Source organism: Pezoporus wallicus, unplaced genomic scaffold, assembly GCF_028554395.1.
Source record: "Pezoporus wallicus isolate ANWC-B61680 ecotype Strahan unplaced genomic scaffold, APGP_CSIRO_Pwel_v1 contig_10769, whole genome shotgun sequence".
Taxonomy (NCBI): domain Eukaryota; kingdom Metazoa; phylum Chordata; class Aves; order Psittaciformes; family Psittacidae; genus Pezoporus; species Pezoporus wallicus.
This window is the reverse complement of record NW_026635715.1, coordinates 1216798-1241481: the sequence shown is the minus strand read 5'-3', so window position 1 is coordinate 1241481 and position 24684 is coordinate 1216798. Positions and strand designations below refer to the sequence as shown.

The 24684-nt window shown below is 47.4% G+C and overlaps 1 protein-coding gene across 6 annotated transcripts in view; it reads right to left on the bottom strand.

Moving 5' to 3' along the window:
* HIVEP3 (HIVEP zinc finger 3) overlaps positions 1–24684 on the bottom strand; it is a 243092-nt gene that overhangs the window by 4110 nt on the left and 214298 nt on the right. For 5 of the 6 annotated variants that reach the window (XM_057397884.1, XM_057397885.1, XM_057397883.1 and 2 more), the window contains 3 exons: positions 19474–19649; positions 10973–11071; positions 2692–3752 (listed from right to left, as the gene is read on the bottom strand). In XM_057397884.1, the coding sequence (XP_057253867.1) occupies positions 2692–3752; positions 10973–11071; positions 19474–19649 (1336 nt within the window). Of the gene's footprint in view, positions 1–718; positions 784–2691; positions 3753–10972; positions 11072–19473; positions 19650–24684 lie in introns of all 6 variants that reach the window. The other variant, XM_057397888.1, reaches the window with a different exon arrangement.

The following is a 24684-nucleotide window of genomic DNA, read 5'->3' as shown; positions in this document are numbered from 1 at the left end:
AAGGATTGGGTTTTTTAGTATTTCACTCTATCTGAGGGAGATTAATCAACCAAACAGGATTTGGAACCCCAAACCTTTAAGGTAAGGAGCAACACAACCCACAGCATTTGCCTTCTGCGTATAAATAGGCCCACGGTCTGTTGGGGCACAGATCCAGGGCTTGGTTCAGCCTTGGATCATTATAAAATCATAGAATGGTTTGGAAGGGACCTTTAAAGGTCACATAGTCCAACCCCCTGCTATGAACAGGGACATCCTCAACTAGACCAGGTTGCTCAGAGCCTCGTTCAACCCGACCCTGAATGTTTTCAGGGGTGGAGCATCTACCACCGCTCTGGGCAGCCTGTGCCAGTGTTTCACCACCCTCAGAATAAAAAGATAGATGTGATATCTAGTCTGAATCTACCCTCTTTCAGTTTAAAACCATCACCCCTTGTGCTATTATCAGAGTTGCCTCTGAAAGCCTGGCAGAGGATGCCAGTGTTTCCTGCCATGGGAGCTGCTTTGGATCCCTTTCAGTGCTCTGAGAGCCCAGAATAATGTTATCTATTTTTATTAGGATCACATCCTTACAGCTGCTAATTGAAGGATGGTTTGTACAGAGGGAGACATAGCATTAACTCTCATTTGACACAAAGCACACCCATCAGTGTGGTCCCCACCACCACCCTCATGGTGTGGCCTATAGAAATCAAGTGTTAAGACCCTATCATTTTACCTTTTCCTCTTTCTCTCTCGGTGCTTCACATAGTTTCCTAATGTACATCATGGAGAGATATGTGGCTAAACAGAAATGGATTAATTAGTGATGAGGTTATAACTAAACCCCTAAACAGGACTCCCAAGAAGAGGAAGCAACAGAAGTTGAAATCAACTTTCCATTAAGATGGGGTTAGCTTTAAAAGTTGAAGATTCACTGGAGGTTATGTGTCTTCGTAGGGTTATGGAGAATTGATTGACCCCATGGGCTGGATCTGTACGAAGAGGTGACAGAGGAAAGCAGCAAAAGAGAACAGAAGGGAGAGAAAGCAAGAGCCACTGAAGATAGTGCATACTTGTTCAGCAGTTACAAGCCCAAACACTTGCTAGATCTCACTTATCCACATGAAGCCTTGGTAGAATCACTATGGGATGCTGGGACACCCCTAATCAAATTGTCTCAGTGGTGAAACAGCCACCAGCCCAAGAGACTACCTACTGCAAGAGGCAGTGGGAAGAGAGATGGTCATGGTGAGGCCTGATGCAGAGCGTCGACAGAAAGCCTTACACTGAAGCTAAGCTGAGACCATCTCATGGTTTTGGATCTGATAAATCCACCTCTGATCTTTCTTGTAGCCTTACCAGGGATACAATTCCGCAAGGAAAGGCCAGCTGTCCATCTTGCTGATAAATGGAAAGTTTTCTGTTCGAGTCTGTCATTGCTTTGGAGGCACATGAGAAAAGCAACAGTGATGACTGTGAATAAAAGGAACAGGAAGATGGAGCAAAAAGGTGTGAGAGTATAAGTTACAAGGTGTGAATGGGTAGATAAGCAGGGGTACACCGTATTGACTTCTACTGTTGACAAGGGAGCTTAAGGGATTTGCTACAAATAGGGGCAGTGTGCAGTTTTCCTGATAGAGATGCTTTAGAGTTGAAGGACCAGAGATTTTCCACAAGACAGGAAAAATTAATAGACAGGAAAGGAAAAGAGCATTAAAGTAAGCAAAAGTTTGAGCTTAAACCAAGGGATTTTCTCTGAGAAGGTAAGAGAAATACTCAAAGTGGAAAGCAGAAGGAAGGCAGAAAAAGGTATGTTATCATAGACATGGAAGAAATGCATACAGGGCAGCGTGGCTTTCTGGAGAAGACCTGGGTCAGCATCTGCTGTGACAGGTTCTCCAGGGCTTTTACAAAGGCATCTCTCTTCCCAGCGTAGCCCATAAGGGCTTGAGTCTCTCCTCACACCAGTTTCACAGTAGAGCAACTCCAGCAACTGAATCTCATGTTCATCAGCATATGAATTACAGCAGATCCAGGCACTTGTGTAGAAACGAGAAACGTTCCACCAAACCCAACATCTAATTTGACTGGAGCAGTGGGAGGAACATGCAATTTTCCTTTACCCATAGGATTTGGTATGTCCAGCAGAGAGATTAAATCATTTTCTGGACCCAGTGGGATCCATCTCTCTGTGCTGAAGAGAGAAGTGAGATGAAATCAGAGATGGCCTCAGCAGGTCATTTAACACAGTCGGTTGCCTATGTACATAGCCCAGGAGCCAGCAGGAGAGCGCAATGGCCAGTTCAGCTCTCATTCAGTGGTTTCACTGACCAGAGAGAAATGGCCACAGCTTTCCCCCAGATGGTGAAATCTCAGAAATGGGTATAAAAATCTGAGGGGAAAAAAGCTTTTTAGTGACAACTAGTCATTATTAAGGTCATCCTTACTGCTTGGCTCAGCCGGAGACCGGTTGGGTCAGGAGTGTGAATAACTCCTTGGAGAAGGGGCAATTTTATTTCTCTTCAACTGAGACAGGCAGGACCACACGGGTGCAAAACCCATTGCTGTCCATTGTCACTTTTCTCTGGGTTACCTGTGACACCAGCCACGATCAGAGTCACTTGTGCACTTCTGCATCGCAACCTTCATCAAAAAACATACCAGAGAATGTACTGCAGGGACTAGGAGGCAAGAGGGGCTTGAACTTACCAGCTTGGACTCGTAGAGCTGTATGTTTTTGCCAAAGAACCTGTGAGGTAGAGGCATCGAAGATAATATCCCATGCTGGGCTTGATATGAGCTTTGAACTTGGTCATCTGCCGCTGATTTGCTAGTACCAGGCAAGTCCTCTTTCCCGGGGGATGGATACCGAGGCGGCTCGGAACAGCCTGGAGACAGGACTTTCTTCAGCGATAAATACCTGACTGATGACATCTCTCTGCTTGGCGACGAGTGCCTCGCAGGGGAGACCTCTCCTTCTGGTGGAAGGTATGTTCTTGGGGACAGCTCTCTTCTGGGGGATAGATGCCTGCTGGGCGACAGCTCGAGTCTTGGTGACACACATCGCAGTGGAGATGCCTCCCTCCGGGGAGACACGCGCTGGCAAGGAGACAACCCTCTGCCTGGGGACAGGCACCTCAGAGAAGACAGCTCTGCAGTGGGTGAGAACCGGTTCGGTGAAGTTTCATTTTTGGTTAATAGGTGCTTTCTGGCTAGCATTGGTCTGCTGCTGCCACCACCTCTGCCAGAGTCCTGGCTCGGAGACCACCTCTTCCTTGGGGAGGTGTCTTTTGAGGTTGCCAGGTCCATAACTAAGGCCATCTGTGGCCTTGTGACAGACTCCCTTTCAGCAGAAGCCAATTGTTCGGTGGAGGTCAAAGCTGGTCTGTGGAGACTCAAGAAGCTGTGGCACACAGCAACGTCACTGCTGTCTGCTGACCACTTTGTTTCCAGCCCTGAGGAGGAGGCCTGCTGGCCTTCACCTGCTTTTTGGCTGCTGGAAACAGTTTCTTGGGCTAAGGACAATGCTGTTTCGGTGCCTTCCTCTTGAGAAGATGGAGAGCCACCTGAAGAGTGCATCAGGAGGGTGGTATGTTTGCCTTCCGGCAACTTTAAAGGTGGCTCATCTTGGCTCTCCTCTTCCTCCTCATCTTCCTCGTCTTCATTGTCATCATCCTCGTCAGATTCCTCTAGGTCTGAAAACTGGTGTTCTTCAATTGGCTCAGATCCCTCCCGCCCCTCAGAGTCCTGGAATAGGTCTTCACTGGTTCCTGAAGGAATGGGCAAACAGAAAACAGAGATAATGGGCAAACAGAAAACACACATACAGGGACTATTTTTGTGCTAAATCTGCTCAGAAGGGGACAAGAGGGGAGAGGACCTGGCTATTTCATAGCTTCTTCTGACCATTGGTTGCAATGGTGCCTACAAAATATCTACAGCTGCCAAAATACAGGGAAGTTGCTGGGATAACCTCTCCCACCCTCCACATGTTGGGCCTTTTCCTGCCTAGATTAAATGGAAGTTAAACATTAGCAAGACAACTTCTTGGAAAGCAAACAACAGGATTGAAAGAACCTCTGTGGATTTTCCCATCTTTTGGTAAATTCCAATTATGATGCAGATGTTGCTTTGTAACAGAGGAGTTTGGAGTCTGGCTGCGCAAGGCTTTTCACTGGGATGCTTTGTAATAAGAGCTTTTAAATGGTGAGGAGTCTACAAAAAAAGCAAAGTCTAAAGCGTTTGAAGTGTGCAGGTGAGAACACAGCATCTCCCTTCTACTTGAAGGACCAGCAGAAGCCGTCTGAGATCGGTACCACGCTCCCAAGCAGATTGGTGCAGCATCACCCACTGCCCTGCTCTGGCTAATGAAAACCTGCGTTTCCCCCTGCCAGATGTGCACTGATCCTGGCAGAAGTGCAAGCTCAGCCTGGAGAGGTCCATCGGGAACAGCCACTGGATGTCACTGTAGCTCAACAAAATCGCACTGTCAGGAGGTTTCCTGCAAGCCCCCAGGGCTCATGAAACACTCGTTTCTCACACTGTTTGTGCCATACACCAAGGCGATGGGTGCAAAGCTGATGGCACACACTCTATCTCAGCTCTGGAAGGAAGGAGAGTGCCTGGATGCTGCTCTGACACCTGCACGAAGCCGTGTAACTAATTGCAGCGCTGCTGGCCTCTTTACCCCGTCAGTTCAGCCTAGGACACTGTTTCTCCTCTGATGAACACTGAAATGGTTTTCCATTTAGAGCTGCCATCTGTCAGCAGGACAAGCCGGAGGGGAAATTAAACAGAGCTAATGCTGAGGCTGGACCACACCTGCCTGCAGCAGGCAGAGTGGTTTTCTGAAGGGGACGTGGCCACACAGTGAGAAATCACTGTGATCTAAGGATAAAAAGTCTCATTTTGCTTACTCCAAATAGCAGGGGCTTGGTAATTAGTGCTCATGAAAGTATCAGGCATTACCACTGCAATAAGACATCTATTTTACCATTATCCACCCAAGAGACAGCCTGAAACGCCTCCCATTTGCTCCCCACCCCGTTTCAAAAGTATCTGTAACTGGTCTGCAAAGCGAGAAATACTTCAGAACTCCTACAGCATCGAGTCGAAGCCATCCGCTCTCCACCAAGAGGCTGACTTTGTGAAATGCTTGTGTGATGATGGTGTTTGCTGGACCCCGGATCCAGCGGCGGGTTGTTTGCAAACTCCCCAAGGAACCGAGCTCAGAACAAACATTATTGCAAACAACCAGCGCTCCCAGCTGTAGGGTGAACTGCGCATATTTCTTGCTTGGCAAAGGAATGCATTTCACTACTGGAGCTACGAGCTTGTCCCTGTCTCTGGCTTTGGGGTTGCGGACGGACAGGCAGCTATAGCCTCAGCCTCCACTGAGTGGCTCCGAGAGCCTTGTGCTGTGTGGTCTCCTTTTTCGGCCCCAGTCACACAACAGACAGGCGCTGGCCAAGTCAGAGAGCAAGGGCAGAAGTGTGACTTAGGGAAATGTGAAGGCAGCTCTGCACTGGGGACTTGTTTGCATTTGCCACTGAGGGAAACAGTGAGCCCTAGGACAGCCCGAAGGGAATTGGCTTTGGCATCCTAATGCGCTTCTTGCAGGCAGAAAGAGAGCTCAGCTCTGAGCTCTGAAATGCATCTTCCTGAGCTAATGGGCTACGAAAGGGCAAATCAGGAGAAGACAGAGAGGGAGACATGGAGAAAGGAAGGAGAGAGGGAGCTACTGAAAATGTGCCCTGTTGATGGCTTCGTTTGAGGGTTGCATTTCATTACATGCCTGCTATTCTAAGGTTATTCTACCAAACCTACTTGTGCAATCACACCAAGCGCAAACAATGCAGGAGTGAAGAAGGATACTAAAATCTCCTTTTATAGTAACACCCCTCACTTTCTCCTGCCCCTTAAATAGAAATAGAAACAATCAAGTGAAATACAACTCTAGTTTAAAATAATCCAGGGAGCTTTAGGAACTGCTGCTCCCTCCCAGCCTGCCCCCAAAGGAAAGCACGGCAATCTCCCTGCACTGGTTTGTGACACATGGAAATAGTCTTCCTTTTTTGCTATTACTCTTATTATTTAATTAAAATAGCCCTTTCTAGGCTCTGTTTTAAGGCAAAGAAGACAGAAGATACACCGTGGTTACACAGAGGAAGGCTCTTTGCAAGCCACCGCTCTGAGAACAGGGGATGTGCGATGCAGCTGTGATGTCTGATTTTTCATGCACCTTTCTGCATTTCTGTTGTTTTCTCATCCATCCAAATAGCCCCAACCATTCCAGTACAAAATGCCATCTTCTGTCCATCTTCTTGGCTGCTTTATTTAGTATTTACTTGGCATTTGTGAGTAACGGGCCTCCTTACTCCTGAGGCGAATAGCTGAAATCTCAGCAGAAGCCCAGTGTTAGCTTTAACCAGGTGATAAAGAACTTGGAAGGGAAGAAAGGAAACATCCTCCAATACCAGGCCTTCCCATTTCCACCTTTCTGCATTCCTTCCTGGCAGACCGTCCTCTTTACACAAACACAAATGGTCTTCATCAATGGGAGGAAATGGGGACTGTATATTTTCTGTAATTCTACAATTACACGGATTGCTTGTATAATGCAATGAAGTCCAGACTGCACAACACATTCCAGCGAGCAGCCGCACAGCCAGCAGCAACAGCGGGAGAGGAGTCCCTAATGAAAGCTAATGAGTTCCTCTCCTCTGCAGTCCACGTAGGGCCCTTCCTTGCTGGGCTTAGCAGGTGTCCAACCACCACGTGCTCAGCCACAAGCAGTCAGGGACCGACGATTTGATGGTGGCCATAAAAACAGTCCCCCAGCTGACGGTCCCATCCTTCCCAGCTGAGTTGGAGATGCAGAGCGGAGCTCTCTTGGGCTTTTGCTTAGACCTACTCTTCCCATAAGGCCAAAGGCTGAGACCAGCTCAGCTTCATCACCTGCCAGACCTCTGTTTTCACAAGCAGAGTGCCCCCATGAACAGGCTTTCAACACCCTGCTGAATGCACTGCTATTAACCCTGTGTGAGCAGGGGGATGAATGACTGAAGGAAATGATGAATGAAAGCATTCCCCTGGCCCGGTGCAGTGAGCCCTTGCAGTTCTGTCCTCAGAAACCTGCAATTACGTGCAACATAAATAGAACTTGTGACTTGCAGGTATTCAAAAGCGAAACTCAATTAATAGGATTCATTAGTTCTAATTGGCTGTAATGGAGAGGTTTAAAATAACAGTTGTTCTTTCCAGAGTTGTGCAACCGACATTTCAGGAGCCACTTTCCTCTTTCCCTACCCAGCTTTGAGCTGCAGAGGCATCCCTGATGGGTGGTACAGCAGCAGGGAGAGCTTTCTGGAGACCATCGGCTAATCAGTTCTTTTAAGTGAGTTCCTGGACTAGGAGAGCTCTCCAGCAACCCCACACGGGAACAGCCTCCCACTGCTCACACCACCCCAACACCTTCCCCTTGGGGCTGCTACTGCAAAATCCCTGACCAGGTTTTCTTTTGGCCACGCCACTCTTTGGAAAGGCCACAGCCGAGTACAGCACGTCTCTGCCTGATCAGGAGGTTGCTCTGAAGAGCTGGAGGGAAGCCAGGAGTTCAAGCAGATTTAAAGGGAAGCAAGCCATCCCCTGAGGCAGACAGCACACTGGTGGCCAGGTTATTCTTAGCCTTGGTTAGATGGGAGAGCCCTTTGTCAGTCCCTGCACAAGTCAGGGAAGGCACTGTGAAAGGGGGCACAGGTGTCTGGCAATGCTATAGGGCTCTTTATTTCTTCCACCTCCTTGTCCCCTGGTCAACCAGCTGACTGCCCCTGGCCTTAACCAGCCCCTAAGCCTGAAAGGGCACGATGCACTGCATTGGGGATCACTGAGGTTTGGGACTGGTCAACCAGTGGGACTTCTCAGGTACCTCCTAGGTGTTCTCTGCTGGCAAGGTGAGCCATGGTCTGTTCAGGTCAAAACCAGTCTCATCAGCCCTCCAAGCCATAGCTGCCCCAAAGCAGTGACCTAAGGCCTGCAGCCCCATCAGGTTGCTCATCTGTGCTTCCAAACCAGGGTGGCCACATCCAATCCCTTCTGCAGGAATGCTAATTCCTAAACTGTGCTCAGCATTTCTGTGGATGTGTGGGAGATTCCCTCAACCACAGATACCTTGCTGATTGCTCCTCAGTTTAAGTTGAGATGATGCTTTGCTGGTGCCTGCAGATGCCATAGAATCATGGAATGGTTTGTGTTGGAAGGGACCTTAAAGCTCCTCCAGCTCCAACCCCTGTCATGGGCAGGGACCCCTTCCACTAGAGCAGCTTGCTCCAAGCCCCTGTGTCCAACCCGGCCTTGAACACTGCCAGGGATGGGGCAGCCACAGCTTCTCTGGGCACCCTGTGCCAGCGCCTCAGCACCCTCACAGGGAAGAATTTCTTCCTTATACCCAACCTAAATCTCCCCCGTTTCAGTTTAAACCCATTCCCTCTTGTCCTATCGCTACAGTCCCTGATGAACTGTCCCTCTCCAGCATCCTTGCAGGCCCCAAGCACAGTGTAATTAATGAGCATGGAGATACCCCAAGGACACAGCACACTCCATTTGTGAGCTTCAATATCCCAAACCTGAGACATAAAGCACCTCGGAGGCTGCCCAGGCTCCCCCAGCCCTGTGAACCACCTGCACCACAAGGGAGCAAACCCCATTCCCACCATAGGGAAAGACACGTTGTGACTTTTAATTACCTCTGAAGCAGGGAGCACGCGGCACTGCCCATGACCCGGGAACCAGCTCCTTTCCCAATAAAGCCTCTGATTGACTTGACCCCAGCAGGGGAGCGGGGTGATAAGCGCTGTTTGTTGTTCCTGCTGAGTTAACATTCCCTGGCTCCCGGCTCCAGCACTTGCTCAGCTGATGTTCGCTTGACAAAAATAACCGTGGCGCCGGGTGTTTTGTGCGGCTCATTTTAACCCATTGTCAACAAACCCTTGCGGGCTGCGGCAGAACGAACCCCAGCGATGGGGGAATCGGCATGGTTTGGGGTGAGACAGAGTGGGGGTGAAACAGGAAACGGGGAGGGGGGGGAATGCTAAAGGCAGCCACAAGAGCTGCTTTCATACTGGGGTTTCTGGGGCGGCAGCCAGGAAGGGTCAACGGTGCCGTGCCCAGCCTGCAACGCAACGCAACGCAAACAGAAAACACCACCCGGCTCCGAGGCACTGGTTTACCCAGGAATAAAGGCACTGTGACAGAGGCAGACCTGTGCTCCCAGAGCCTCCCTTCGTGCAGTGTTTCCTACCAGCACAAATGACCCGCTGAGCACAAATGCAGATGACTCAAACTTCACGAGGAGCTGAGATCTGCTCTCCCTAAAGCTTCTTCCCCATCATCCCTGTGCTGCAGCTCCAGGCCTGAATACTCAGGGTCTTGCTAAAGGAAACAGAATAACAATCGTCAAAACATCTAACTGCTCCCCGGGGACACATAACTGAGCCCTTCACAGCTGTTGGGCTGCAGCTTCCAATAACTCGGGTAAAAGATCCTTTCCTAGCTCAAACAGCCCAGCGTACGTAAGACTTCCCCATGCTCCTTCATCTCCCGGCTTGGAAATCTTCCTCACCTTCCCCTCCCAGCATTTCGGATGGATAAAGCGCTCATGGTCATCACACTCCTGTCTGATGCTGCCCAACATCCCCAGAGATGTGCTTGGGATGACTTCAGATGCAGATACTATAAACCAGGGTAGATATTGCTAAACGAGAGAGTCATGCGTCCTGCTCAAAGAGCAGGCAGACTCCTGCATATACAGAGCTTTGGGCAGGCTTCGTGTGTGTGTGTGCTTGTGCAGAAGTAGGTGAAAGAAATAAGCAGGTGAGTCAGGGTAAATACATCTTGTAAAGCACTGGGAATAATGCCATTAAATGTCAAAGCAATATCTTATTTCAGCCTTGCCGGCTCTTTCCCTACTGAGAAACCTTCCAGATGATTTCTGGCCTGGGTGATTCACCTTCATCCTACCCACAGAAAGGACCCATGAGAATGAGGGATGCAGGAAGGAGCTGCTTACACCCCATCCTGGTATGCTGAGGTCTTCAGCAGTGGTGCAGGGTCCAAGCTGGGCTTGCCTGCAGGGACAGAAGCAGCTCCTGCATGCACCAGTCCCTCCAGACACAGCCCAGGTTTGCACTGGTAGTTTGGAGTCTTCTGGGATCAGCCCAATACAGGAAGATGGGCACGTATGGAGAAGTCCTCCTCCAGTGACCCTTTCAGGAGGAAGGTATCCTCTGAATTATTAATACTCCTGTATTGCTGGAGCGCATCCCCTCTGCAAGAACATCAGCACAGCCTGCACGGGCCATGCACCAAAGCATCACCCCCATGCTCATGCTCATCACTTCAGCTCCAGTAAAACATGCTATCACATCCCAACCGAGGTGCTGGGACTGCTTTTTCTTCTCCACCCACCACACTGTGCTTGCAGCAAAGTCGAGGTTCACAGCCTTATGCAATGCATCCTTGCGGATGGGTCTTGTTTTCCTGCTTTTATGCCCAGGAGAGACACAAAGCACATCAGGGAGACCCTGAACTCCCTGCCAGAGATACCCCAAAATATCAAGCAGCACTGCCTCATGCCACAGATCTGCTATTTATTCTTACGTGTATAGCCCATATGCAGAGCGCTGGATCAAGCTAAGGGTGCTCCCTGCTCTTCACTCTTGTCTGCAGCCAGCCAAAAGACTTCAGACAAACATGCACAACCCTCAGCAGGGAGACACAGGATCACACTGTCCCATGGATGCAGCACCCCAGGATGGTCCCATAACCCACCCCCTGCAAGCAGAAATTCACTGACTCGTGTGCTGGAAGGAGCCTGAGTGAACAAAACCACTCCCCATCTTTGAATGGATGATCTATGGAGCACATCTCCTCCCTGAATGGATGCTGCCCTCTCTTAACAGCAAGAGCAGGTTTATAATGTGACAGATTTTACCTTCTTCGGCTTCCAGATCCACCAGTGAAGATACCAACACGCCCATCTCCTGACATTTTTTGCTGTGGGCCTTTGACTTCATGTGTTTAGTCAGATTCCCTGAAAAGAAGCAGAAAACATATTTTGCTCAATATGGCTCTTTTTTCCCCCCATTTTGCAAGCTCAGCAGTTCCAAGTTAATAATTTGGCTCTGAACCAGACAAAGGAGGCCTCTGACTCTCCCCAAACCACTATCCATTGCAAATCCCCTGTGACACAAGACTAAGTCCTCCCTTTCATTCCTCTGCTGCTGCGCTGGGATGGAAGAGGAGGTGCTGGCAGGGTTGTGAGACGTTTCAGGTGTTGTGCAACCTGAAAAAACAGTTGTGGTACACATTTGGGTTTGGAGGCAGGGAAATCCTGGCTTGCTTTCAGCTGTGATGGTGCAGCAATGAAAAATGGCAGGAAAGTAGGGAAGAGAAACACATCTCAATCTAGTACCACCTCCCACCTCATCCCAGCACACAGGGTCACCTGCCTGGAGGTGAGGAGCTCCTTAGCACCACAGGGTGAACTGCTACTACCAAAATGAGTGCTCAAGGTGCCAGAAACGGGTTAAAATCCCCACAACCACCCCACAGGACGGCTCAGATGCTCTGGCAGGCAGTGCCAGGCTGAAGTTCTCTGCTCCCTGAAGCAGGAGGAGTCCTGAGCACCCTCTGAAGCCCCATGCACCAGGCTCTGGCAGCACTAATGAGGCTTCATCCACTGGGATGTGGGGGCATCGGTTACTGCTCCAGGGCAGTGTGATGGGATAACTCATGGGCACAGCGGCACCTCTCTAATTCTAACTCCCACATTACAGGCAGGTTAATTAGACAGCTATTAACCCTGCTAATATCCAAGGGAAATACTGAACAAAGGGGAACCTCTGTTGAGGGGGAAAAGGTAGGAAGGTGGAATGCAGAGAAATACAAAGGGTAGGAGAAAAAAAGCAAATATGTCCTATTTTTCCCTTTCCTCTCCCACATTTCTTTATGGGCTGAGCTGCTGATGAGAAGAAAGCTGGGCTCTTGCTGAAGCTCCACCAAGGGCTGCTTCATATCCCAGCAGAGCCCCAGGAGCTGGCTGAGCACTCCAAGCCCACCGCAGCAATATTGATGTGCCACGAGCCTGTCTGTCAGCCAGCACCTGAGAGCAGGGCTGAGCACAAGGCTTGTTTTTCTCACCAAACTAGAAGAGGAAAAAAGGGATTCTCACACTTTATTCTACCCTTCAGCTGAGGACTGAGGTCCCTTGGCTGGTATCCTCAGTCTCCCAGTCCCTGAGCTGGGTGGGAGTATAAGAGGGCCTCTATCAACCTCTCCTCCCGCTGCTCTGGATAGTATAAATAAATAAGCAACCATTCACTGGAGCAGAGAATTACCCGTGATGCCCTCCCACCTCAGAAGAGGGCCATAACCATCTAGCTACCAAGTTAAGTTTCCCTTTAGCCCATGAATTATTTATTTAGCCCATTTTGTACAAAATGGAATAGCTCCAACAGGAAAGACCGAGAGAGACAAAGGCTGACTATATATCCTTGTGTAGCTGGCACCCATCTAGGATGTGGATTCAAAGGATATTTAATAATTTAAATGCAGCATAGCAGCTCCAATAAGAGAGATGTATTATTTTTCAACTTCATGTCTAAATACCCTTAGGCCCATGGTTAGGACACTCGGGTATGAGGATGAGGGCAGCTTGGCTCAGGTCCTTGCTCCGAATTAGACCTCTCTTTCTCCACTTTGGACCAGGGGTGTTGCTCTGGACCCAAAGCCACTCAGAACTTTGTGTCCAGTTCTGATGAGACAGATGGACACAAGATCCAGTGAGCCAGGTCTGGATCCTGGTTCACATCCACAGATCCAGACAAGATCATGCTCTCATGGACACCCCTGATCCCGGTGAATCACCATTGTTTTAAAGTGAAAAAATGCTTCACCAAAACAACGAGTCCAAATTGTGGCCTCATGGAACTGGAATTCAATTTTGGACCTAACTAGCAAAAAGGCAAACTGACTCAGTCTGTTGAAATCAAACCCTGCTGCTGCCTGTCCGTCACACACATCACATCTTGGCTGGCAAAATGACCCATCTTTGTGCAGTTACCACAGCAAAATCCCTCACTGGATTCCCTCCAGTGACAATAAACACAGAAAACAAGCCCAAGTAATGGTGTGAGAAGGGGGGGTGTTGGTTAACCTGTGGTCTGTGGCACCTCGGGAATTCAGCTGTGATCCCCATGGTGGGAAGAGTGGGGAAGGGAGGTCCACCAGGCATTTTAGTGCTCCCATTATCCTCAAAGCAAGCTCATAAATCCACTGTGTTACAAGCATCTGGTTTGGCTAAACTGGAAGGGCATAACATCAATTACTTGAGGGGTCGGTGGATGCAATGATTTGAGCAAGACTTGGACCTCTCCATACTCGAGGGAAGGACTCTGGTCCTCAGAGGCATCCAGCGGCCACCTTGGCCACTTCAGATGTCCATATACACAATTCCTCCCTACTACCTGCGCTCCAGTGCCATTGGCAGCACACGCACACTCTACCCTTTTGCTGCTGAAGGGCTTGGGCAGACACTTCTGCAGCCTGCAGCTCTGTGCCCATCCCTTCACTGCACCTCTGCTGTGACTCAGCTCCACCCTGAGCAATAGTTTGACTTGACAAGCCATCACTGTCACTTCCCTTCTTATTGTCTTTCACTGGAGGCAACGGTCCTTGTGCAAGGCAAGGCCATGGCTTCTCCTCTGCCTTGCCCACCCAGGCTGCCTGCACAGGCAATGCCAACCCCCCCCATACCAATGAGCTTATGTGAAATACCAAAGGCCCAATTCATAGCAAGCGTTGCTTTCCTTCCCCTTCCACTTCTTTCTGCTCTGCTTCCCATCTTCCTTCATCCTCATTTGGTCTGATAAAGCGATACCCACACGTGCTGAGGAGCAAGATAACCCTGCAAAGCTCTCAGTGCAAATCCCCTTGGTGCACAGCCTATCCATGTCCAGCTTTCTGCATGCACGCCATGAAGAAATCCCACCAAAAGAGGGATGCTGCTATCTTTTTAGGGAAGGGAGACTCAACAGGCTGGATTCTCATCTGCCCTAAGCTTGCATCATTTTAAGGAAGTTAAAAGCTCGAGGCTCACTTACACCATCTGAGAAGTTGAGTTATTAACTTGGGAGCAATTTGGAGGACAATCATATTTATCTTATCAGGATTCTTCTTACAATTTGTGTTTTTAGACCCCTTAATTAATGCTGGCAGGATTAAATGCTAAAGTCCTTCGGCAAGTTTCCAGTAAAATCAAACACCACTTTGCCTAAGTAAAAACTGGATAGGAATCCTACAAGGAAGGACTCAAAGCTTCTTGTTGCCTTAAAGACTTCTGGCTCGCAACTTAAAAAAGAAGAACCAAACCCACTGAGCATTGCCTCCTTGGAAACAGTGGGAAAAACATACTTGGAGGAGCAAGAGAGAAACCAACAGGGGGGGAAGCTGGATTTCAAAAGCAGAACAGTATCCCAAGCAGGTGAGGGGTCCTCACTAGGAGTTGTTTACCAAAAAGGTCCCAGCTTTAAAATACACTGGCTATATATAATAAAGCCAGGAACCAGTGGAAATTGTGACCCCATCCCAACCACTGCTGCACTGGAGGACATGCAGTACCAGCACAGCACTCTCATTACCCCTGCTTGGAACTATGTAATAGCGGCTGCTTAAGCTCTTCCATGTTGTGAGGTCTTATTCTGGACTTAAAGCAGCTTAAGTACTGGTGTTGTTTTGAGAAAGCTGGAAGTCTAGTGTTCCAAAAGCACTTAAAGCAGCTTCATAGGGACCAGAAGTGATTTCCCAGTTAAATTTAAAGAGGGAAATTAATTTTTCAGAGTATCCATGACCGTATTTTTCAAACGTTAAAGCAAAACATAGGGGACAGAAACATGAAGATCCTTGGAAAAAATGATCCTGTCTATCCCCAGGCGTGCACCACGATTCCTATTTCTCCTCTTAAATGTGAACAATTTAACACCAGCAAAAAAGCTCCCAAGAGATTACCAGCTGCATCATCTCAGCATCCAAGGTGATGCTGCGATACAGACATTCACAGCTCTGAAGGACTGACGAGTTTTCATACTCCTCTTTTAAAACACTATGCAAGGAGAGCAACAGATTCTCTTCAAGTAGCAGACTCACATTTTGCTGTGAGACACACTCACACACAGAGAACCAGCCACAGGCCAATGCTCTTCATCCCAGATAAACCCTTGAAATAGGTTTTATGTGCGACAGGCTTTCATTTAGGTCTTGGCATGGAGATACTGTTCCCAGGTGAGACTCTATGAGAAGGAAAGCTTTAATTTATGTAACTTATTAGGCAAAAGATTTCAATTTAAAAAAACCACTGTTATTATCTTTTATTCTTATTGACTTAGATATTAAAGCCGAGAATCTGAAGATCTGCCTGCCTGCCTCTATTAATAGAGGCTATAAAATGTTAGCCTTCTTCTGGATCAAGCCTATCAGCTTGTGTTAGCCAAAGACTAATCTTCCAGAAAGGTGCCCAGGCTGGATTTGCAGATTTCAAAATACAGGGAATTAGCATATTTCCCATTGAGACTTGTGCTGAGCCTTAATAGCTGCACTGTTTAAAACAAAAAACAGCTAATATTTCACTCGAATCTGCCAGTTTTTTACTTCCAGCCCTCATTCCTTGTTATTTTTTACCTTTCCCTGGGAAGTTACAGAGCCTTTTTGCTCACAGTGTTCCATGTCCTGTCTGGACCACTGGGCCATTTTCTGTTCCCAGCAACACGTCTCACGCCACATTGCGTAAGGCAGCAGGCAGCAAATTCCTCAGGATAACTCCATCCTCGTCTCATTGGAGGTTTGTGACATCCCGAGGAGCAGGGGGAACAAAGCCTCCTCTTATCAGTGGCTCCAGAGGCATGCTCAGACCCTTTCCCTCTCCCAGCCGCTGAGGAAGGGCCCCAGCACACACAGTACAGGGGCAATCTGTAAATCTCTATCTCAATCTGTGCTGCTATAACAGCAGTTAATTCTTCTGGAGCTTCCAGCCAGTTGGACCCGGTCTATAGTTTCCAGAGGAGGCTCAGCAGAGCGCTGAGTCTGCTGGAGCAGTAATAATAATAAACTGAGCAGCCATAACCTTGCCTTTAAGGGCTGAGGGGGTAATGCATTTAATACATTAACATGTTCAATAACCTCAGTGCCTGTCATGTGCTGATTTAAGGAACTGAAAACTAATTTATTAAAGGAAGACTATGGCTGAGGACATGAAGAAGTCTGGTGTCTGGAAACTGTGAGTGGACCAGACTATCAAATGGATATCTTCAGCCAACAGGCACTGATGTCCTTTACACAGGCACCTTTTAAATTAATATGAAGTTCCTTGTCCCTTCTGACCTCCAAGCAAAGGCAACAGCATTCACACAGCGGGCTGCTCCATACACTTCGTCCAGAAATGTAAAGCAATCTTAAGTAATCAGGACATGAGAGTCTGATGTGAGTCTGAACGAGGACAGAAAATAGCTGTGGAAATGGATAATGCCTGCACAGGGGGGGAATGGATGTGCCAGCACTGATCCACATCCCCAAGCCACCCAAGAGTGCGCTTCCCTCCAGGTTCTGGACATGAGTGACAAGGGAAGGCTGGTGGTTCCTGTGTCCCCTCTGGGAAGGTGGTCAAGGGAAAAGCTCTCCCCGACCTTCTTGAAAGGGAGACTTGTTAAACTGCAAGTTTTCCTTCATTTCCTTCCTGGTAAGAAAATAATGAAGAAGCTGCTTAACTTCTTTTAAACAACCTCTTGGAGGCCATGGTAACAAACCTCTTAGGAGAGCACTACTACAGTGGAGGTAGAGACACCTCATTAAAGAGGCACATTTCTATCTGGTCCAGAAACGTAAAATCAAATAAATCCTTACAAACCAAATTTCCAAGGCTGCTGTTCCCATCAGCCTGCTGAGCACCCAAAAATCCCAGGGATTTGCTTTAAAATAAGAACAAAAAGGAAGAATTTCCCTGCAGTTCTGTAACCCGAAGGACCAGCTCTGCTTACAGGGATGGAAATGCACAAAAAGCAGACAAACAGGGTCATTAGCAAAAAGGAGGGAAATATTTAAAGCCCTTTCTTTTGCAGTTTTCCCAGTTGTTGGAACACTGGTATGGAGTTTCCAGGATGGGGAGAGGAGAGGGAGAGGTACATTTTAAACAGATAAAGATCCTCATTAAAAATAATAGTAAAACAAATGCTTAACTGCTTCCAGCCTACTTGAGAGTTTAGAGCATTAGATCATGCGGGAGATATCTACCACAGCCCAAATGAAGACAGCTCCACATACATCCCCCTTGAGTTTATATTGAAGGCTAAAATTCACTTGGGAAAGCTGATTTCTAAAGGAGCTTCAACACAACTTGTGTTTTTCGCAAGTGCAGCCCGGTAGTGAGAGCTCCAGCTTCTCCATTCTGCAACTAACTGTGGTTGCAAAACTGCCTGCCAGGAAGGAGGACCCTAATGAACCAGGGCACAAACCAACCGATTCTAGACATCTGCAAAAGAAGCTGTGAACCATCCAGTTCTGCAAACCCTCTGTCGCCAACAGCAGTGGTTCTGTAACTGGGCTTTAACTGAGGACTTTATCAGCACATAAAGTTGATCTTTTTCTCCCTTTCCAGTGACTCTTCCAAAGAACCCTGTATCCCCATCAGTAAAACAAACAGCTGCAAAGTCATGTGGAGTATAAGCATGCCCATAGGACACAGCCAGGGCTCTGATTGTCACCCCCTTCCAGCAAAGAGCCATCTCCATGCAGTTCCAAGTTACCATCATCCAACTATTTGTCCTGAAATCACTGATCTGTGGAAGCTCTTCCCCACTCCTGCATCCGTAGGTAAACTGATAGTTTTGCATTTAAATCCCAACACTGGGGTTTGCTTTTGAAGGAAGCATTTCCATGCCACCTTCCTCATGCAAGTTTCCTGCAAAGCTGAAGAAGGGAAGTCCCCTGGAGGCAAGTGTCTATTTGCAATGTGCAATCAGCAGTCAGTGCTGACAGTTTGTGCGCTTCAAGGAAAAAGAGATGAACAGCAAAGCAGCTAGAGAAATGGTGAAAAGGATGGTTTGATTGCAGCATCCTGAATAAAAGCCTTACAGAAGCATGGTGGAAAGCAAGGTGAAGTGACTGAAGAGGCTGAATGGATTCACCTCTCAAAGGAAAACCTCAGAACAAAGTAACAAAAGCAAGAGGGAAAGAGAAAGAAAATGAACCAGAAATAGCTCCGGGCTGGGAGGGAGAGAAAGAGCCGCTGCTCAGATCTGCTGCATGTGTCTGACCAGAGTTTGGCCCCTGTATCACTTCCCCATGCTCACACACACGTAGTGATTACCAGCACACTGGTTCCCAAAATCACCCGCCAGCTTTACCAGCAAAGTCATCAGCTCCAGACACTGACCACCCTGAATCACCTGGCATCTGGGTCACTTGTCTAGCATGGACGTGCCCCCATTGGCACGTCAGGGTAAGCACACGTGCCATGTTCCACACACCCAGAGCTTCCTCACCCCATCTGTGCTGTGCCACTTCCTTGGGTAGCACCGTTTTTGGGGGGTTGATGCTCTTGTTGAGTAATTGACAACCGCAGTTGTGTTATCTTCTGAGATTTGCAATGATGGAGCTACAGATACTGAGCATTTCATATTCGTGTCGAACTAGAACCAAGAAAGTGAACTCAACATCTTTATTGCAAGACGTGCTGCAACCAAAGATGGAGGGGAGATCTGCCAAACTCACATGAAAAGTTAAGGGGACCTGGGCACCTCCAGCACTTTTGAAGTCTTTACCCACAGTCTCTTGGAATAGACTTTTTTTCTGCATGTGGTTTTGCACTTTCCTGATAGAATTCACTCACACACTCACTAAAGCAATGATGAGGGTTACTTGCAAAGAGTATCTGGTGGTAGTGAAATCGTGGATCATTAATGACCAGATGTCCTGGAATGGAGGCTTTGAAAGAAGAAGTCTACTGATATGATATAGGAAACGTGGAAGCTACATGCAACTGCGAAGGATGAAAATGTGCAGCGCAAACAGATCTGAAGAGCATAAAAAGCCACCCAAAGACTGTCTCCAGGTGCTCGGTCAGAGCACGCTGCCTGTACCCAGGAGCAACTGCTCTCATTCTGAGGTGCTTTGGTTTGTAAATCCCTGCCAGTGAAGCTGCATTTCGGGATCATTCCCTTTAAGAAGCACAGATGGGATGGCACAGATGCTGTGCTGCAGCCAGTGCTTTCCACTGGTCATCTTCTGACAATGACAGCCAATTTGAGACTCCCTCATCCCCCTCCCTCCAGCTCCTGGGCTTTTCCAGACCCTGGGAAGGCTTTTCCTTCCCCTTCACCAGTACCCCCGAGAAGGCTTGTAAGTCAATATACTGAGCAGAGGAGCTAGGAGCTGACTGTCTCTTACCTTTGGTTTTAAAAGCAAAGTTACAGTACTTGCAGACATATGGCCTGACGTCTGTGTGCGTGCGAATGTGTTTCTTCAGCATGCTGGGTTTCTTGCAGCGAATTCCACACTCCTCACATACATACTTCCCTCTTCCACGGCCTCGCACATACACATACTCTTCGTTTGATTTGTACCTATGAGCAACAGGTGTCATGATAAAAAAAAGAAGATTCCCACCTCAAAAGTTGTCACAACTTCCCTGGATTAATTCAACGCGTTACGGATGCCACCGCTCCCGTTCCGCATGTGCTAGCTCAGGGTGATCAGGCTCAATTCAAACTACCTTCAAAAGCTTTTGCCCAGATGCCTAATTCCTCTTCTGGAACATGTTCTTAGGTCCTGCTTCTCTGTACAGACAAATAGCCCAAAGTCTGAGTAAGCAAATGTCCTGGTTTTCCCTATCCTCAAACACAAGCTGAGGCACTCATAAAAGCCTGAATAAGATATGTCACAGTCCAGCCCGGCTGCACGAATCATTTCTCTGTCAGCCTATGCTGTGTTTTGAAGTGTACATAGTGTACATAGTACAGTCTGTCACTGTACTATGCAAAGTAGTGAGCATCACAGAACACACATCCTACTTAAACCTCTCATGATACAACCATTCCCACCCATTGTGACAATAAAAGCCATCTGAGAAGACTGCAATACCACACTGCAAATTATGGTCCCTGCATGGGCTTCTGCTAGAATGAGACACCCAGAATGGACACAAAGAGAAGAAAGCATCCACTTTTTAAATACACTGTGCTAGCACTAGATGTGAACACCGCAGACTCCAGGCTCCTTTCTCTTGGCACAGTACCATGACTTAGGTTTAGCCAAGAGAATGAGATTGGTCATCCTTCCTTCACATTGTATATTCATTTACTTTCTGTCCACGCATTAGTGTATAGGGAAGGCTCCATGATGGGGGTCTGAAAAATATTGGTGAGACTGAGACAAATCATTTAGCCTCCTGCCGTTTAGCAAATGGAGTCTGTAATTTCCTGTACTTGCAGCACATGAAGAGTAAGGTAACGTGAAATTGGTCCCCTCAGATTTTTAAGAAGCCAAAGTTTTGAAGCATGGTACTTCTTGCAGCTCATTTTTCTATCCAGGATGAATTATGCCCAAAAGCAATCTCCAAACATCTACATGTGAAAATCAGGTCTTCTAAAGCACCACCATCAGTCACCTTTTAGTATCTTCCCAATAAAGCCACATGTGGGGGAACAGCTTGTATTTCTGTCCTTCAGCATCAGCAGGATTTTCCTAGACCGTAACCAGCATCATCTGGCAGCCCAAATATTCTCTTCTATCTCTTGTAACTGAAACCACAGCAATGGCATTTACCCAAAGAATCAGCAACAAAAAACCACCAAGAATCAGCACCAAAACCCCTTCAATCACAAGGTTCTTGTTATTTGGCCAGAGGGGACTGAGATAATATCTGAAGAGCACACACTGACTGCCAGCCTCCACCCCAGCATGTCCAGCTATCCACATTTAACCATACAGATACATGCAAGGAGCTGTTAGGGATGGCCAATGTCCCTTCTTCATTCAGTCAGTGACTTGATGCTAAAGGAGCAAAAGGAACCCAGAAATCCTAATTTCCTTTCTTCTGTTCAAATCTGGATTTGAGGCTTCCTTCTGGCTCTCCTCTCTTTCTGTCATTATGCTGGTAATCACCTTGCCATTTAAGAAATGAAATTGCTCCTTTATCAGCCTTGTACTTATTCTACCTTTAATTACACTCTCACTTGGCAGTCTCTAAGCAAGTCCTTTGTGTCCAACAGTCCTTTCCTCAGCCTCATTAACGCTATCAGGGCTGGCTTTTCCTGGGTAAAATGGGCCACGTGGTTTAATCTGAAATCAGACATTGCAGTTTATCTGCCACTGTGTGAGCCTCAGCCATCCCTCAACACAGAGGGTTTTCTACAGCTCCCTGAGACCAAGCGCAAAACACCTAGGGAGAGGAGAGAAAGAGAAAAAGAAAGGTAACCTAAAATAATACCAAACGAAACAAGGAGAAGAAAACAGGGGAAGTAATCCTGCCGTAACACAGAGAAGGCTGCTGCAAATGCCATCTGTCTGCATGGAAGGCTATAATATGTTTATGGAGATAATTACTTCAACATGACGCTGGTATCTCTGTGGATCTAATACGCTCATATGATTTGCATCAGAAAGACAAATCAATGACAGCTCACTTCATGTGAAGGTTTACCCTGGACAAAGGATGTCCCTGCTCCGTAAGGTTTGCTGTAACCAGATCCCTCTAATAGCCACAGTTGGAGTTTGTGTCAGCAAATCTGGGCTTCTCTTCCAGAGCACTGTGGAATTCATAATCCTGTAGTTAGCAACTTACACCTCCTACAGTGTCACAGCTCCCATCTAATACTGAGATGATTTGAAACCCAGGAGGCTAACTGGCCAATATGAGCTCAGAGGCTAATTTAGGAAATAGCTCTTTCAAACAGACATACAAAAAGATATAAATTCTGTTATTTGTTGCATTTTTGGAACCGTTCTTTGCTGGGCTCTGCACATCTGTTGAATTCTGTGCAACCACTACAAACGCTTTTTAGAGCACGAGGAACTGGCAGAGCCACGGCAGCATCAGTACTACCACAGGCAGCACCAGATTCAGAGACCTGATGGCCCCAAAACAGGCCATCACTGCCAGGAGCCACAAGAAACCCAACAATGGGAAAACATGAACCTGGAGAAAGCTTTGTCTCAGTTCTTTCCCTTAAACTTAGTTGAAACCTAAAACCATGAAGCATTTATTCCTTTGCAGGCTTTAGGAGGCTTAGTTCTTAGCATTTGCTGTTACAAGTATCTGACTATCCTTTTTAGCCACAGACACGTCTTTCTATTTCTTTCTCAGTGCTGTGAGCCACATCCAAAATCCTCATGTGGCTGAAAACCACACGATAAAACCTTGGAGAGCAGAGAGGGAAGGAAGTCTGGTGGTTCACAGGCAGGAAGGGAGAGCAGGTTTCTGGGGGACTCATTGCTTCACACAGTTGGGCTGAATCACCCCTTCTCTCCTGCCTTCTACAACCACTGGGAATTCACCTTGCCCTGCAAAGCCTTTGTTGATGTGGCCTTGCTCATTAAAGCCTCAGCACGGCAGCTACATTTACATTATTTGCAGGTCACACACAGGCAGCCTCATTTTGTGGCTTTCCAGAATGTGAAGCTCAATGATGTATTATGGTAACGAACACCCCTGCTAAGTTCTGCAGCCACTGAACAAGTATTTCCTCGACTGGTTTTGACATTTGTTACACTCACTTGTTTGCTTTTTGGATTTCTGGTACCTAGTAACAGGAATCAGATATCTGATCCCTTTCCTGAGCCGCTGCGTTTGGTTTACTGTCAAGTGAACCGAGTAGCTCCAGTTGTTGCCTTCGGTGTAAGTCTTCTGGTTTTATTGATGGCACATTTTGTCTCAAGCTCCCTGCTCATCTGGCTTGGCTCAGACCTTCGGAAGTTCCTGATAGTCTGCCCTGGTGTTAACTCATCTCATTTATGTTTTATGCCACCTGCAAAATACGCCCTATCGCTGATAAATGCATAACTACTATAACGTCACTACTTGCCATCAGGTTGATTGCCTTTCCCGCAGCTCACTACTAGGTGATTAGAGTACCTCTTGCAATACCCACTCTGAAGCTGCATGTGAAGCACAAGTCCTTAGCTTACCCAGGGAAACACAGGGTGGGAGACCCTACAAGACTGCAGCCTACATAGGGATCACCACACACAGAGGTGATCTGTCTTTAAGGCCAGACAGTTACGATAAAATCTCCCTTAACTCAAGCCAAGCTACAGCAGAACAAACAAAAGGATTTCTTTACAAAACCCAGACCAAACAATGCCATTTCCAGGTTTTTAAAAGCATCATAAAACCTTCTAGTATCCCAGGTTACCAGACAGGGATATTGCACCAAGACAAACAATTCTTCTGAAGAATTATACAAGAAGACAGAGAAAGAGCTGGGTATGGGTATGGGAGGACCCAGGTGTGATTCAGGTCTTTGCAGAGGAAATCCCCCCTAGATGAAGCAAACTAAAGCCAGGATTTACTGCTTTCCCTTCCACTTGCATTTGGGATTAACAATTGTAGGAGTGCCCCTGGGCTCTGAAAGTCACCCTGGTGAGATCACGAGCCCACCTATGTGTAAATCAACATGATGTGGGCTTCTCATGTCCATCCTCCCCAGCCCTGCAGCCCTGAGAGGACATCAGTGGGGCTCGAGGGACCTGCTGAGAAGTGAAGGACTTGTCGGGAGGGCAGGAGCAAGGAGACATTCCTCAATGTGTTCAAGTGCCCCAGGCAACGCCTCGAAAATGTGATGGCCCCCCAGCACTGGCACCAAAGAGTGGATCTTGCCATGCTTTCCCACTGAAGTGGGACATTGCGTCTCTGCATGGAATGAGTAGGATCACATCCTGGCTGGGGGGCAGTGTGTTAAAACTCGCCTGCAGTGGTTTTTTTACACAGAAATGACAGTGAGGATCATCTCTAAAACCAAGTCCTTTGTGAAGGTTCCATGCCAAGCCCAGAAGAGGAACTTTTGTTCCAAGCCCAGAAGTGCTTTCCAGGCCCTAGGCTCTGTAATAGTTCTCATGACCAAGCAATGAATACTGGTAGAAATACATAGGTCAGTAACACATTTTTGTGATTTAATTTACTACATAAAGTGGGAACCTCTTCACAAACACACTTTCATGGTCATCTTCTCTGTATTACCAGTTATGGACTTACTGACATTTCATGTTTATGTCCCATTGATTTACAGAGCAGGACACCAACTATCTGTCACTTATCAGAAAATATTTTTATGAAATAGTTGGAAAGCATTGAAGAAGAATGCAATATTAGCAGATGGAGAGACCATTTGCCAGTGTCAGGAGAGGTAGCAGGCAAGGACATCCTGCTGACGTTTTCAGAATCTACCAGAGCTGACTAATCTTGCTTAGAGACCCAAACAGGTAAAGTTACATGAGCACTGAATATTGCTATTTCTAGATCAGGTCATATCAAAAGCACATCATACTTTTTCAAAGAAACCCTTTAAAGCATTTAAAGACTTTGAAGGTCTTTTCCAACCTGTTTGATTCTATGAAGCATCTTCAGCCTCACCAAAGTGTAGGACCTCAAAGGGGGAGATG